Raw genomic sequence first — 16,295 nt, forward strand, 5'->3', positions numbered from 1 at the left:
CGTTTTGATCATTCTTTTAACGCACAGAGAGCATGGACCCACAAAGCTTGTAGGTAATCTCCCCAGTCTGCTCAGCTCCTCCCCTGCCTGCCATCTCCAACTCAGGGAAATCAGGCCTCACTCGAGGTAATATCTTCTTTAGGCTTCCTCTAGGACATGGCTCATGATCTCCCTCATCCCTCAAGATGCCATCCCACCTCAGTGCTCATCCAGTAAGACATAGCCCCTGTTGACAGCCATGTGAATCCCAGAATGCTCTTTACATTTCCTGTGGCTTCTTATTACATACAGATTTTCGATTGGTTGAATCCTCCAATTGATTCCATTAGGAAGTGGACACTCCCCATACGAGTACCCGAGATGCGGGCAAAACTCGTCAGGCTTCTGGCACATGGTGTGGGCATGCCCAGTAATAAATGATTATTGGCAAGGGGTAATGTCAAGAATGAACGTGTTGCTGGGGAGCTAGTTAGATTCCTCTCCCAAGGTATGTCTATTGGGGGTTGTACCCGCGGGGGAATCGGGGAAGCCAAAGGAAGAGAATGACTTCTTTGTTGTTGCTATTAGCAAAACGTAGGTTGGGAAGTTTGTGGAAAAGTCCCAAGAACCCAATACTGGCGCAATGGACAGCCGACGCGCAGAGGTGGGTGACAGCAGAACAGCAGTTTGTGCAGGAAATGGGGGGAAAGTAAGGGAATAAGGACAAAGGACTCGCTTGGAATATTCTTCTGCGCGACCTACAAACCTTCCACCTTGAGGTATAACAGAGCAAAACCACAAATGGGCCCAGGAACTATACGGGGCAGGGAGCACCAGTTAGTACGGCAGGCACTTAAGACGTTGTAGAGGCATGGGGGAGAAGGACTCCAAGACTGGATATGCAAGGACTGGCCTGGAATGGGGAAAGGGGACAGGGGAGAGGGAAGGGGGTTGTTTTATTACTAAACGTGTTCAGAAGAGTGTAATAATCCTATTACAAGGTAGAAGGTGCCCGAGAAACATACGCCGGAGACACCCGTAAACACCGAGGAGCAGGGCGGCGGAAGAAGCAGGGGTTACGGCACGTGGGGCACAGCCAAGACTGGTACTGGCAACACAGGCAGAGGACGGTTCCCCCGCGATGTCGAACAAGAAAACAGAAGGGAAAACCAAGCGAGTAAGTATGGAGACCTTTACGAAGGCGTCCGGACACAAACTGTCGCCGTCAGCGGACAAGGCAACAGCCGTGGATGACACCTCACGCCCAGTGGAAGCCGCTAACGAAGGCACGATACTGGAGGCAATCGCCTCCATGAAAGCATCGCTCGAATACCAAATGGACACAGCAATTGGGGCCCTGAAAGCATCTTTAGAAAATAAACTGGATACAGTAATGGTAGATGTGGGCCTCCTCCGCCAGGACGCAAGGAACCTAACAGAGAGAGTGACGGCGACGGAACAGCAGGTGCAGCAAAATACAGCAGGGGTTGCTGTAACGCAGGCACAGATGTCGGAGGTATTACAGAGCGTTAAGGTTCTGGAAAGGAGAGCGGAAGACGCAGAGGGGAGAGCGCAGTGGAACAACATCTGCATAATTGGAATTCCGGAAGGTGAGGAGGGCAAAGACCCCACCGAGTACGTTGAAAACATGCTCCTCCAGGAGGTCGGAGTAGGTGTACTATACCAGGGCTTTGTGGTAGAAAGGGCACACAGAGCCCTGACCGGAAGACCGCAGCCGGGTGCCCCCTCGAGAGCAATGATTGCTAGGATCATGAACTACAAAGACAGGGAGAAAATACTAGCGTTCTCAAGGAGGGGGGGGGGATCATCAGGAACTCTTCCAAGATCACAATGTATCCGGACTATACGGTCATGGTACAGAGGCAACGGGCACAGTTCGGCCCAACAAAAGAACGCCTCAGGACCGCGGGGGTGAGATACATGATCCTATTCCCCGCTAAACTCAAGGTGATACACCAAGGCAAAACATGTTTTTTCGACTCCACCGAAGAGGCCCACAGTTGGATGGACTCACAAGGCATCCCTCGGCTGAGGCAGAGAAACGCTAGCAATCCTGGAAATAGACCCAGATGAGGAGTAACAAAGGCAACCTGGAACAAAGAAAATAAGCATTACGTAAGTTAAAAGAAACTAGAAGTAAGCATAGAGGAGCAATTGGCCCCACTTTAGCAGTGTTGGCTGAGAGAAGCGGCGCCCTGGGGAAGAATGAACTACTAGTTTTGGATGTCAGTTTTAAGGCATCACGCTGCGGCGAGTCTGCCCCCCCCTCACAGGAGCATGACGAGAGAAGCGGCGGAGCCCGAGCAGGGGGGAGGGTGGCTGGGCGTTAGTTTTCCAGTTTCTGTTGAAGTTAAGGACGGTGAATGGAGTGAATGGGCAGCACACGGCACAAACTACGGAAGGACTATTGTAAAGGACATTGAAATAATACAGACAATAAGCGACCGGAGTAACATGGGACAAGAACCATGTGACAGCAGTAGTGGCTACATCAAGAGGCATGGATCCAGGACCAGGAAACCGAGGGAGATTGGTGCGAGGAGACTAAAGGGCAGGGTGCAAGGACATGGCAGTGGGATAATGAAGCCAGGCAAACAAAGAAGATCATGGGACCAAACGAACTGACGATAGCCACCTGGAATGTGAGAGGACTCAATGTGTATGTCAAAAGACCTAGGGTTTATGCCTGGCTAAACCGGATGAAAATTAAGGCATGCTAGAAAACAAAGAGGTATGCCTGGTCAACACCTACGCACCGAATACTGATGCAACGGACTTCTTCAAAAGGCTAGTGCCCAAGTTAGCGCAATATAGGGAGGCTACATTCATCTGGGCCGGCGACTTCAACTGCACCTTGAATCCCCTCCTTGACAGATCTGATAATAAATACAAGAAGCTGGCGCCCCCAGCCAACGAACTGCATAGGATCCTGGAGCAGCTACAGCTAGCAGACGTATGGAGGCAGGTACATTGGGAGGGGAGGGGTTATACACACTATAGCGCACCACATGGAACATTCACACATATAGACTATATATTCGCGGGCAGGGAATCACTACAAGATATCATGGGAATCACCATTAAAGCACGCACACTCTCTGATCATGCCCCAATAGTGGCGACATGGGCACACACCAATAGGAAAGCCCCTATCCCAACATGGCGACTTCGAGCAGAGGCCCTGAGAGAGGGTGAGTTTGAGGAACACCTCCAGGAGGTGATCAATGATTATTTTGAGCAAAACGAGGGCAGTGTTGAGAGTGGCGCCGTATTATGGGACGCATTCAAGGTGGTAATAAGGGGAGCGGCAATAGGCAAAACAGGAGGATTGACGGGAGCGGCCATGAGGGAGTTGAATGAACTTGAGAGGGTGATCGAATTGAAAGAACAACGAGCGGGGCTAGAGGGGGAGGAACCTGGAGAGCTGAGGCCTAAATGTATGTTGCTCTTGGAAAAACTAGGGAGGCTAAACTATGGGAGGTACCTACAGCGGTTACACGCAGAAGGGGATAAACCTAGCAGGCTCCTGGCCTGGCTTACCAGACAGGAGAATAAAAAGGATCCCATAACGGTGCTAGAAGACCACACCAGGACAGAGATCAGGGACCAAGGGCACATTAACGCAATGTTTGCGCGTTTCTATGAGCAACTGTACGAATCCGGAAATAGACCCGGAGGACATAACAGATGCACTGGTAGAAATAGGGTTGCCGAGGCTAGAGGAAGAACAGGCTCAGCTACTGGATGCACCCCTCACGGTGGAAGAAATAGAGATGGTGATCACAGAACTTCCCACCGGCAAAACCCCGGGCCTGGATGGGCTTCCGGGAGAGTTCTACAAGACGTACAAATTGCTATTGCCCCGAAACTGCTAAAGACATTCCAAGACGCATATGAGACCATGCGTCTCCCGACAAGCCTGTCGGAATCAATAATTGTCCCGATTCTCAAACCAGGGAAGCCCCCCAGGAAATGCGCCTCCTATAAGCCGATATCCCTTATTAATCAGGACGCTAAAATACTAACGGAGTCCTAGCCAACTGCTTAAAACAGGTAATACCCACGCTGATCCATCCGGACCAAACGGGCTACGTTCCGGGAAGGAACACGTCCTGGAACCTCCGCAGACTTCACCAGATGAGACAAATCGACTGCAAGACGAGAACGTAATAGTGTCTTTGGACGCTGTCAAAGCTTTCGACTGTGCGTTGGGAATGGCTGATGGGTGTACTCGCCCACTTTGGTATCGGGGAGGGGTACCTCCGATGGATCAGGTTACTATACAAGGAACCCAGAGCAAGGGTGAAAACTGGGCGATTTATTTCCAAGGAGTGGAAGATACATAGGGGAACCAAGCAGGGGTGCCCGCTATCGCCAATGTTATATATTCTGGCCCTAGAGCCATTTACGGTATTCCTTAGAGCAGAATATAGGGACACCGGACTGGACATAGAGGGGGTACTCCACCAAATCTCGCTATACGCGGATGATATGCTCCTATTCGTAAGCAAGCCAACCACAAACCTACCCTGCCTCCTAGAAGCGATCGGGGCGTACACCAGGCTTTCGGGCATAGCGATTAATAAAGAGAAGTCCCTCCTCTTCCCCTTGGCATGTCTGAAACACGTCCCACCACATTGTCTGCCGGACCTGGGTCTGACATGGGAGCCCCGCACCGTCAAATATTTGGGTATAGGGGTACATCATGACACCGCTGATACCCATGCATCCAACACGCTTGTCGCTCTAGAAAGAACACAGCGGTCAATGACCTTCTGGGGGACACTCCCACTGGGAATGATGGGAAGAGCAGCCCTCCTGAAAATTTTGGTGCTGCCCCGCCTATTATACTTCCTCACGAACATCCCATACAGGGCCTTTTTCACTAAACTAAACACAATAACGCGTTCATTCCTATGGGGGGGAGGGAGAAATAGGATTGCAATAAGGACGCTGCAGAAGGACTACGAAGAAGGGGGTATCAGACTACCGGACTTCGAGAAGTACTACTTAGCGGGGCAGCTGCAATTTGCAGTAAAATGGCTGGGGGAAGACGAAACAATAGACACACGCATTTTCCAGCCAGCACTGAAACAGTATTACCTAAGGGAAACACTATGGCTCGACAGACCCCGGCTCAGAACCCTGCCGAACATGCTCAACATTGCAGTGGACATATGGAAAAGAGTGTAGAAACTCCAAAGGGTAAAAGATCTGCAGTCAACGCAAATCCCTCTTGCGGGTCTCCTGGGGGGGGAACACAAATACAATAGCAACATATCGAGCACACTGGCAGGCTAAAGGTGTAGCACAAATCGGAGACCTGAGAAGGGAGGGAAGGTGGGCGGACTTCCACAAAATGGTAAAAAGATATGAAATACATATGAGTCAATTCATCCTATATACCGGCATGCTGAGAAACATCACGAGAAGTTGGCCAGATTGGGAAGACCAGGATGAGGAAACGGCATTAGATGTATGGTATGACATTGCAGAGGGAACGCACACAACCTCCAGGTTGTATGAACAGCTACTGAAGGCCAAAAACCCTCAGGAACAACATACGAGGCAGCGTTGGGAGGAGGAGGTGGGGAGACCCCTCAGCGATCAAGAATGGACCAGGGCCCTACGATACCCAAAAAAGGTATCCAGAAATGCAAGATTTAGGCAGGCGCAGCTTTATGTAACACAGAGAGCATATCTCACACCCAAAAAGTTGAATAAAGTCCAGATAGGAGCCCAGAGCGGGTGCCCCCGCTGCTCGTCTGAAGGAGCGGACATGGTACACATGTTCTGGTCCTGCCCAGTGATACAAGAGTTCTGGGACGGGATCAGACTTAAGATAGCAGGAAGCAGACTTCAAATCCAGGCAGAACACCCCGAAAAGTACCTACTGGGCCTCTTCTCGAGTGGGGGTATGCATGAATCGCATCTGGCGAAGATGAAAGATTTAATAAGTATATTGGCCAAGAGAAGGATAGCAATGACATGGAAGTCAAAGGAGGGCCCGCGTGCGGAGGCAAGGTGGTCAGACCTTCAGAAGTGGACGCAGGCAGAGACAGTGGCGTGGACAAGAGCAGTGATAAGAGGGGAAGGTGAAACTGCGCACAAATTGACTGCATGGAACACACTAATACAAGACCTCTTTGGCCACCCGGAGGAGGGAAACTCCGAAAATCCCTCGGAAACAGAGGATCCACAGGCGAAATAGTAAGGCCAAGCACAAAGCCCAAGAATAGAACATTATGCGTACCAGACCTGGTGCTCGACCCAACGGGAGGTCCGGACTGAACTAACAAGGTCGCTGGGGAAACTATGAAACTACAATGGAAGGGCAAGATCAGTACGAAGTGCCAATAAGCCATTTGTGTTAAGGTTGTTTGTATGTTATGTGTTTTGTTGTTGTTGTTGTTAACAGAAAACAATAAAGAAATTAAAAAAAAAAAAAACGTGTTATATGTTTGGAAAACTTAACAGACTACATTTTCTTTTTTTTTTAAATCAAGTGGACACTCCCCAAAGAAAACACCCCTTCATGTTATAGGTTGATCATGTTTTGGGACATAAGACAGGGGTGACACTATGCAGTTTAGACTTCAATTCAAAAAAATTATGCAATATACATCCACACAGCTGCTTCTCAATATCATGGATAATAGTAGCCATAATCTGTGTAAAGCACGTAAGAAAGAGGTAGACGTGCAAAGAGATTCCATATTAAAACTTAAACCTACTTTACAGACGTTGGTGCAATTTTCACAGACGACATCCTTAACCGATTCAGAAGAGATAAAGTGTTGGAGGCAGTGATCCAGTGTCAAAGGCTGGCCCTACAAGCAGAATGGTAGAATGAATGCTATGCTACAGAACCGTGTACTCATGTTTATTTCAGAACTATCAGCGGATAGCCAATTCATCAGTGGTAACTGAAGTTTGGCACTTACAAAATGAACAGTTTGCATGTTTAAAATCATCAAATGAATAACAGCCTCTTATTGAACAAATATTATTTAATCAGCAGAATCAAAGCTACTTCTCAATGTATGCGGCTAATTACAGAAATGTTTTAGCTTCTTTTCAATCTACTGATAGGGCTCCACTGCCCAGATGCTACTTGTTATGCAAACATATTCGTTATTTATAAACATTTACTACTGGGATTCAAATATAAAGTGAAGTTTTATCCCTCTGAGTAATATAAAAACATGGCACAACCTTAATGGGCTCTCCCTCCATGGTATGATCTGCACAGCATCAGGTAGACATGGTGTCACACATTGGGTCTAGTTGCTGCTTCTATGCATATCATGCAATGAGGAAATAACTGTTTCATACAAAAATAAGAGGAAGGTCCAGTGCATGCATGAGAGGACATTCAAGCTGCATTTTATATTTAACGAAGTCTTGGAAAAATTAACATCTTTGAGGAGTACGCTACTGCAAACTTGCTGAACTTAAAGTGTTTCCACGCAAGTGGGACATGGGGTCCAAGCTCACCTGTCCATCCTTGGAGGCTTTCTTTTTAAGGGAAGGATCCTTTTCTTTCTTTCTTGAGGTCCGGGACTTGAAGAGATATGGGCGAGTCTCCCCCAACGCCACCCTGCCGGCCTAAGAGCCTCGTGTGCTGGTTTAGATGACAGACTCAGAGTAAGTTCCAGGAAGGATGGAGGAATCCAGGAAGGTAGTATCCGGGAACCGCAGAAGGAGTCCGGCGGTAAGGCAGATTCGGTGAAGCACCGAAAAGTGAAAGCAGCAGGGAAGGACAAGGAAGGAAGGACACGGCAGGGCTGGAAACAGGACAGCGGGAAGGCAAAAACAAGGGTAAGTCCGCAGAAGTGCTGAGAACGGCTGGAGGCAACCGAACGTTGAGACATGCCGGCTCGCGTGAGAGCAACGCTTATCAGCTGATGCGTTGAAGGGAAACTATACCGCTGCAATAGCGATCTCGGTAGCAGCGGCCATGTTGGGGGAAAACATGGATGCCGCAAGCAGATTTCTGCGTTTCCAAGCAGTCCAAAAGGGGCAAATCTGGGAATTCATGACAGTATGCCCCCTTTGAAGCCCAGTTCCCCTGGGTATGCCTGGATGTATGCAATGAAGCAGGGAAATCAGACGGGGTGCATGAATGTTGGATACCGGCTCCCATGTCCGTTCACTAGGTGGATACCCTTTCCATTCCACAAGGTACTGAAGACGCCCCCGTCTGTACCTGGAATCGAAGATACTGGCGACTTTGTATTCCAGCTGATCGTCTGCAAGAACAGGCGGTGGTCGGGTTTTCTGTCAGGTTGATGGTTGATAAGGTTTTAAGAGAGCGGAATGAAAGACGGGATGGATCTTGTTCCAAGTCTTTGGCAGATGGATCTTGAATGCCACCGGGTTGATGAACTTTGTAATAATAAAAGGCCCGAATAACTGGGGTGATAATTTGTTGGGCCTAAGATGTCTGGGTAGGTAACGTGAGGATAACCATACTGTCTCCTATGGTGTAAACAGGGCCCGGTCTACGTCTGGCATCAGCATCTCTTATTGATGGTTCTGCCTTCCAACAAATGTTTTTTGACGTTCTGATGCAGGGTGCTTAAGTCCGTTATCCAAGCATCCACGGATGGAACAGAAGTGGAATGAGGAAGGCAGGTGGGTAGCAGTGATGCATGGAAACCGTAGTTGCACAAAAAGGGACTGATCCTAGTGGTGGAATGATCGGAATCGTTGTATGCAAAGCAGCACTAACCAATCATCCTAGACCGGGGAGGAAAAGCAACATAAATACTGTTCAATGGTTTGGTTCACCCTTTCCGTGATGCCATTAGTCTGGGGATGATACCCAGAGGACAGTGCTCTTTCAATGCCTAACTGGCGACACAGCTGTAACCAAAACCGGGAGGTGTATTGTGTACCTCTGCCAGAAATGATTTTGGAAGGCAACCTATGCAACCTGAAGATCTCCGTCATGAAGGTGTTTGCCATTTCCTTGGCATTTGGCAATTTAGGTAGTGGAGTAAAATGAGCCATGTGAGAGTACATATCGATGGTAACCATAATGCAGGTATATCCTCTTGAAGGAGGCAGTTCCACAAGAAAATCAGTGGCTATCATCTCCCGAGTAGGTAGTTCTGGCTGTAGTAGGAGACCAGCAGGTTTCCCGTTATCGTGTTTATTTTAAGCGCATATGGCACAATCCTGGATATCTTCAGTTATCTCCTGTTGCATCTTTGGCCACCAAAACTGTCTTCGTATGGTTTGCATGGTAGTCTTAATGGCCAGAGAACCGGAAAAATAGCTGTCATGGCAGAGGCGGATTGCCTTATTCCTGAGTTCCTGTGAAGGGATTGCCAAGGCTGTGTCCTTGAAGAAATATCTGTTACGATATTGTAAGGACCAATGATTGGAGTTATTATAGTCTTCCCATAATTTGGATGTTGGAGTGGCAATCTTGATCTGGTCCAGCAAAGTGTCAGCTTGGGCTATAAACACCCTTTCAGGAAACATCTTGGGCACTGATGGAGTCTCCTCTGATATATAATCTGGACGTCGGGATAAGGCATCAGCTATGATATTAGACGGACCAGGAATATGGCAAATCTGGAACTGGAACTGAGCAAATAAATAAGCCCATCGTGCCTGACGACTGTTTCTACATTCCATGGTCTGAAGTACTTGTAGATTCCTATGATCCGTCTGAACTTGTACTAGGAATCCGGCCCCTCGGAGGAGATGACACCATTCCGTAAAGGCTTGTCGGATAGCCAGAAGTTCCTTTTCTGAATACTGAACTTCACTAGGATGCAGTGTTTTTGAGAGATAAGCGATTGGATGTTCACAATGGTCCTCTTACTCCTGTTTCAGAACGGCTCCAATAGCATATTTGGATGCATCTGTTTCTAGCAGGAAGGGTTTAGTTACAACAGGTTGGCACAGGATGGGTTCTTGTGTGAATTGTCTGAAAGGCGACTTCTTGAGCTTCTTCCCATTTGAAGGCAGTGTCCTTCTTTAGGAGAGAGATAATGGGTCGCACCACTGAAGAGAATGCAGATATGAATTTGCGATAAAAATGTGCCAGTCCCAGGAAGGATTGTACCTGTTTAACATTTGTGGGTGTGAGCCAGGACGTAATGGCCTTGATCGTCGATGGATCCATAGAAATGCCATGATGGCTTATAATGAAACCCAGATAGCGTACTGACGAAGCATGGAAGATGCATTTCTCTGGCTTGGCAAACAGATGGTGTTCCTGTACGCGGTTTAAGACCGGTGATACATGCACCTTATGTGAGGCTAAGTCTTTTGAAAAGATCAGAATATCATCCAAATAGACGATCACAAATAAGGAAAGCATGTCTGAGAATACTATGTCCACAAAAAGTTGAAAAACAGCAGGTGCATTTGACAGCCCAAATGGCATAAACAAGTATTCGAAATGACCAAAGGGCGTCCGGAATGCGGTTTTCCACTCGTCACCCTTCCTTATGCGAATTAAGTGGTATGCTCCTCTCAAGTCAAGTTTGGTGAAAAAAGCACTGCTCCCCTCAATGCTTCAAGAATGTCAGGAATAAGAGGGAAGGGATAACGATCCTTCAAGGTGCACTGATTGAGACCTCTGTAGTCCAAACATGGGCGAAGTTCTTGGCTATCTTTTTTTAGTACAAAAAACAAGGAAGCCCCGGCCGAAAATTTGGAAGGTCGAATGGTTCCATTGGCTAGATTAGTATCCAGGTATTCACGGAGGGCCTTCTTTTCTGGTTCCGACAGGATAAACATCCGGCCAAAGGGTATGATTACATCTTTATCCGTGTCAATGGCACAATCCTCAGGCCTATGTGGAGGCAAGGATTGGACTATATCCGAGGAGAATACGTCAGAGAACTAGTTGTACTGTTCAGGTATCTGGTGAATATTTGCAATAGTCACTTGGTTGGAGTTCTCGAGTATGGTATTGGTGGATTTTACAAATGGAGGGTTCCTGGAGAGGCATTGTGACAGACAAAATTCTGAGCCTAAGAACAAACATCCAGCTGCCCAGTTAATGTAAGGATTGTGCCGTCATAGCCAGGGCATACCCAACACCACTGGCTAGTGGTCCGTCTTTATTATGTCAAATTGAAGTTGTTCCTGATGATTGTATATTGTCAACATGACGTGCATCATTTGTTGGGTGATGGGTCCGGATGACAGTGGTCGTCCATCAATGCCTTCGACTGCTTGAATCAGCTCTTTGTCGGCCTCATTGGATGTTGCTGGGCCCAGTCGTCATCAAGAAAAATGCCCATAGCACCACAATCCACTAGAGCCAGGACGGGATAGCACTCACCAGTTTGGGCGGATAAGGTGACCTGGAGAATAACCAAAGACGACCTTTGAGCAAGTTCCAATGAGGCCGAAAAGGTGGAGTGTGTATCGCTCTCCCGAAACTGGGCTCCATTCAGGATCGGGAGCTGGCGTTTCCTGTACGCTGTGGCGGAGCAATGGGACAGTTCCGGACTAGATGTTTATCTGAAGCGCAGTACATGCATAAACAGCTGTCTATTCGGCGTGTTCTTTCTTGAGGAGTTAGGGATCCTCGCAAATTCCCGAACATGGATGCCGCAAGACGATTTCTACGTTTCCAAGCAGTCCAAAAGGGGCGAATCCAGGAATTCATGACAATAATTATTAAACGGAAATTAAAAAAATACTACATTTTCTGACGAAGTAGACTACGGATACAGTGCTATAGTTATTTTCCTCATTAGGTCAGTGCCCATGTATTTGCATACTCATTTTCTACCTACTTTGGCATATCCCCAAAGGGAAGGCAATGATGTGCCCATTATGAAAACAGTCATCCTAAAACCCCTACTAACAATTTATCTTGTTAGGACGTGTGGCCAACAGAGAAGATGGTGGCAGCCCTACTCAAGCGTCATAAAGATCAGCACATTTGTCTCCACAACGCAATCTTGTTTCAGAAATGTACATGGGGCAGACTGTCTCAGTTGATACTGAAGAGTGTTGAGGTTTTAGATGGTCTGCTTTTGTAAAGGATGAGCCTGCCTTTTACAAAATGATAAATGTGTGAAAACGGTGTGGCCCACCAGTCTCAATAGTCTCTGGTCATATTACACATGAATCAGAGTTCACTGGAAGGCACTGTGTGAAAACAAACCTCTTCGCCTAAGGTCATGAGGATTAAATAGCTGCGCTTTAGATTTGCTTATATATGCACCAAGAATCTGCCTCCTTCAAGGATTTCAACGCATGCTTTAAGGCCACAAAGAACTGGATTGCAATTAGATGGTTAAACATCTAATGCTAATGCGTCTTAAGCCACTCAGCCCTACCAAATACCATCCATACTGAACCCTTTAAATTCTGTGTTGTGTATTCTGAACTCTCCACAAGAAAGAAAGGGCTTGAAAGAGGAGAACAAATTACTTACTCCTTGTAATGTTCTTTCGACTGGATGTTCCTCCCACGTATTCCTCATCTTTGATATCTTCCATCCATCGTCAATTGCTTCAGGAACTTTCATCTCAGCAGAGAGTGCTGTGTGTCGTCGACTCGTGCCCCTCGACGTCCTCACTGTTCGGGAGATTTATGTTTATGCTTCATCCCCTCTCCTAGTGAGACCCCCAGCACTTATTGCTGGACTTCTGGACCGTTTTCTTTAAATCCTGAATGAGTGGAGCCTTTTTCCACTCATTCATTCTTATGGGCTCTGTCTTTCGGCACTCTATCTTTATATTCTACCTATACTATGGAGTCTGTCTGTTCCATAGCTCTTAAAGGCATCTGTGTTTTACTACTGCAGCACACTGCTCCTTATGAGCAGTGTTGCGGAGGAACCCTAGGGTCTTCCTTTGAGATTCTTTTACTATATTCCCAAGTAACTACAGTTCTTGAGAATAGAGAAATACTTAATCTCTCAGACTATCAAGTTTTGGGAGAGATACTAACACACACCACCTTCACTGGAGTGCCAAAGGGATACCTAGTATCCCCTTCTCTCTGCTCCTGTGACTTTTTAGTCACATAGACAATCAGCTGGTTATGGCTAGTGGCAGTGGACATGTTCTACCACAGATTGTGTAATTTTTGTACCGCAGGCTATGTCCATAGCCACGGTAGTGCACAATAGGGGCAACCAAGTACCAACTTGGGGGCCCTCTTTTTTTGCCATTGTTAGTGTGGTTGTTCTTTGTCAGCCCTTCTTCTACCATTCTGGGAGGGGAGGCCTGTGTTTATGTTTCGCCTTTGACAGAAACCTTTGGTTGTCCCTCCCTAGGCTCCAGAGTGTCTGGGCAAGCATTACGTGGGGGAGGAGTTTTCCACCCCTCTCTCCTTTGTCTGCCAGAGTGCCTGAATAGGATTGGTAGGTTTGTGTTGGGTTCCTACATGGATGGCGCCAGTACGGATCCTTATCAACGATTGCTATGTTCACTATAAGTTATGATAGGTATAGTGCACGCGTTTAGTTGTGATATCATGTTTATTTTTTATTTTTTAATGTTAATCACCAAGAGTGCCTTCTTCTTGAGTTCTTTCATCTTGAGGGAGCATTCTTCAATGTCAAGATTTTGCATCAGTGTTGTTTTAGTTAGTTCCTCCTCTGTCATCATGCATGGTACATTCACCAGGAATTGTGCTCCAGGTTATCCATTGTAAAGCCACCGATTGTTGGTTTAGTACTCTGTTTTGGCTTCCATTCTACTTTTTTGGAGAAGAATTTCTTTAGTTTAAGTTTTCTAGTGAATTTGAAGAGGTGAATGTGTGCGTTGGTATAGTTGAATGTGTTAGTCGGTACAAAGGACAAACCTTTGTTAAGCATGGTAATCTCGGAGTTCGTGAGTATATGGAGGGATAAGTTCATCACCAAGTTCATCGTCTCTGTTCCCTTTGTTGTTGTTGTGTCCTTGATTTTGCGAGTCTCAGTATACCTTTGTTTTCTGCTACGAGGCTTCTTGATTCCGCCTCTCCTGCCTCTATGCTTGGTCTTACTATTGTCGTATTTACTTCTACAGAGTCCTGAAGCCCTACACGCTTGGTATTCATGGGTTCGTTTCCTTTCTTGTGTTTTATGATTTGGTCTAAAAAACCGTATCCTCTTTGTTTGCTGGCTGACATTGTCGAAGATTCTTCAGACATCGGTGTCTCTGCCTTCATTGGGCTGGTTCACATTGATATTCTCTGGTTCACTGTCCACATTAGAGCTCTGAGAACTGCTTGGGGTACTTTCTTTAGAAGATGTTCTGTAATGATCATCGTACTTCGGTTGGAAAGTAATAACTATCATCACGATAGTCCCGTCATCTCTTACAAATTTGCGACTCTTACGTATTTTGACCTCGTCCTGATGTATTTTTAGTATCTCATACATTGTTCTGTAGTTCTTCTCTTTTGAGCTGGCTGGGTGATTACTTGCTTCAATTTCTTCCTTCACTAGATCAATAGCTCCCGGGGTCCTAGGAGTTGCCAGAGCTGTGAAACCCCAATACCAGTAGAACTGCTGCCCATTTCGAGTGCGTGGTGGAGAGGCCGGATTCGTCCAAATCTTTGCTTAACCCGTAAGGACACGCCAGAGATCCAATGGCAGCGGTCCAGAGACTTTGTTGCTGGTCTTCTGCCTGAAAGCAACACCTCCATTACATCTTCTGTTAGTTTCCAATCTTTGTACCACAACCTCTCAGAAACCAAGCGTGGAGATTCAGAGTCCTGATATCTGGCTAAAGAATGCGACCTCCCTCTTGTGAGAGCAGATCCTGTCTTTGGGGAAGACGAAATGGGATGGGGGGAGGAGATGAACATGTCCAGAAGAAATTCCCTGGAACAGAAAAGGTTGCACTTCCTGTTGACATTGGACACAAACAGATCCACTTGAGGGGTTCCCCAAAGAGCGAAGATCTCTTGAAGGACTTCCTGAGCTAGCTCCCACTCATGAGAGACTGTGCTCTGCCTGCTCAGAGCACTCACCGTCGTGTTCTCCTCTCCGGCCAGGTGAATGGCCACAAGATTCCTTCTTGCATTGCCTCTCTGCACAGTGGTAGTGATCCTACAACACCTCTTGTGTTGAGGTAATGCATAGCCATTGTGTTGTTAATCAGAAACAGGACATTCTTTCCCCGTACAGAGGGCAGAAAGGCCACCGGCGCTCGTCAGTTTGCCCTCCGCTCTAATAGGTTGATGTGTAGTTTGGACTGATGCATACCAACGCCTGCTGATTGTCAGATCGCTGATGAGGGCTCACCAATCCTTGTAGGGAGGCATCTGTAACTACTGTAATATCCGGCCATGGTTGCCAAAAGGGTTCCCCCTTCAACACATTCTCCTCGCAGGCCAACCACAGGAGATCCTACGAAACCTTGCTCAAGACCTGAAGTAGATACGTCATTCTGTTGGAGAATTGTGACCACTGGGATTGGAGGGCCCATTGAAGAGACCACCTTCTCAGATGGGCCTCTGGCACCAAAACAATGCAGGATGCCACAAGACCGAGCAACCATAGAAAGTTGAAAGCCAGTAGACTTTGTGCATCTTGAAACTTGATGACCATCTGTCAAATGTGTTAAGCCCTCACCTCGGGCAGCGAGGCTTCCCTGAGGAAGCATCCAAGACAGCTCCAATGAAATGAAGCTTCTGAGAAGGTATCATGTGGGACTTCTTAAAATTGAGGGAAAAGCCCAATTTGTAGAGAGGGCAGCAGGTGATGCTGAGATGTTCCAGGACCTGATCAGTAGAATGAGCTATGATGAACCAATTGTCCAGATAGGGGTAGATGTGTATCCCACCCAGTGCGCCAGATACGATTTTGAAGTGGGCGCATTTGACTCCCTATATTTTAAAGTTGGGAGTAAAATAATTTTTATGGGAGTACAAAAGTAAGTCCCGTTCCCAATGGAAGTAGTGTAAAAAGGTGTTTTAACTGGAAAACATTATTTCTTTGCACTGAGCAATTTGTGCACATTTAAAAGTTACATGTTTACCTCTTTGGATCAGGCAGTAACAATAGCAGGTTCTTCCTGTGGTATTACATGAACTTCATGGACACACATATCCCTGGAGCTGTGTGAGTGAAAGCAGGGGGCCATATGTGAATTCTTGGCTGCGATTTGCAAACCTTCAAGGGTTCTGCCGATGACGTCGACAGCTTGAATAAAGATCTCGACGCCGAAGTACCCGACTCGAGACTTGTCGAGGTAGCAGAAGGATGTAGACTAGGCCTCGGGATTGTCGTGAGGCTGTTGAAGGAAGGGAAGGCAGTAGCTGTGGACTATGGTATCCAGAACCCACGCATCTGAAGTAATGGCCCGCCATTCTTC

General features: G+C 47.1%; 1 protein-coding gene across 4 annotated transcripts in view; it reads right to left on the reverse strand.

Moving 5' to 3' along the window:
- USP30 (ubiquitin specific peptidase 30) overlaps positions 1 to 16,295 on the reverse strand; it is a 1,160,327-nt gene that overhangs the window by 512,309 nt on the left and 631,723 nt on the right. For all 4 annotated transcript variants that reach the window (XM_069619452.1, XM_069619450.1, XM_069619451.1 and 1 more), the window contains one exon: positions 6,735 to 6,830. In XM_069619452.1, coding sequence (XP_069475553.1) covers positions 6,735 to 6,830 — 96 coding nt within the window. The remainder of the gene's footprint in view (positions 1 to 6,734; positions 6,831 to 16,295) is intronic.

The sequence above is a fragment of the Ambystoma mexicanum genome, chromosome 10, assembly GCF_040938575.1.
Source record: "Ambystoma mexicanum isolate Mex_15411 chromosome 10, UKY_AmexF1_1, whole genome shotgun sequence".
Taxonomy (NCBI): domain Eukaryota; kingdom Metazoa; phylum Chordata; class Amphibia; order Caudata; family Ambystomatidae; genus Ambystoma; species Ambystoma mexicanum.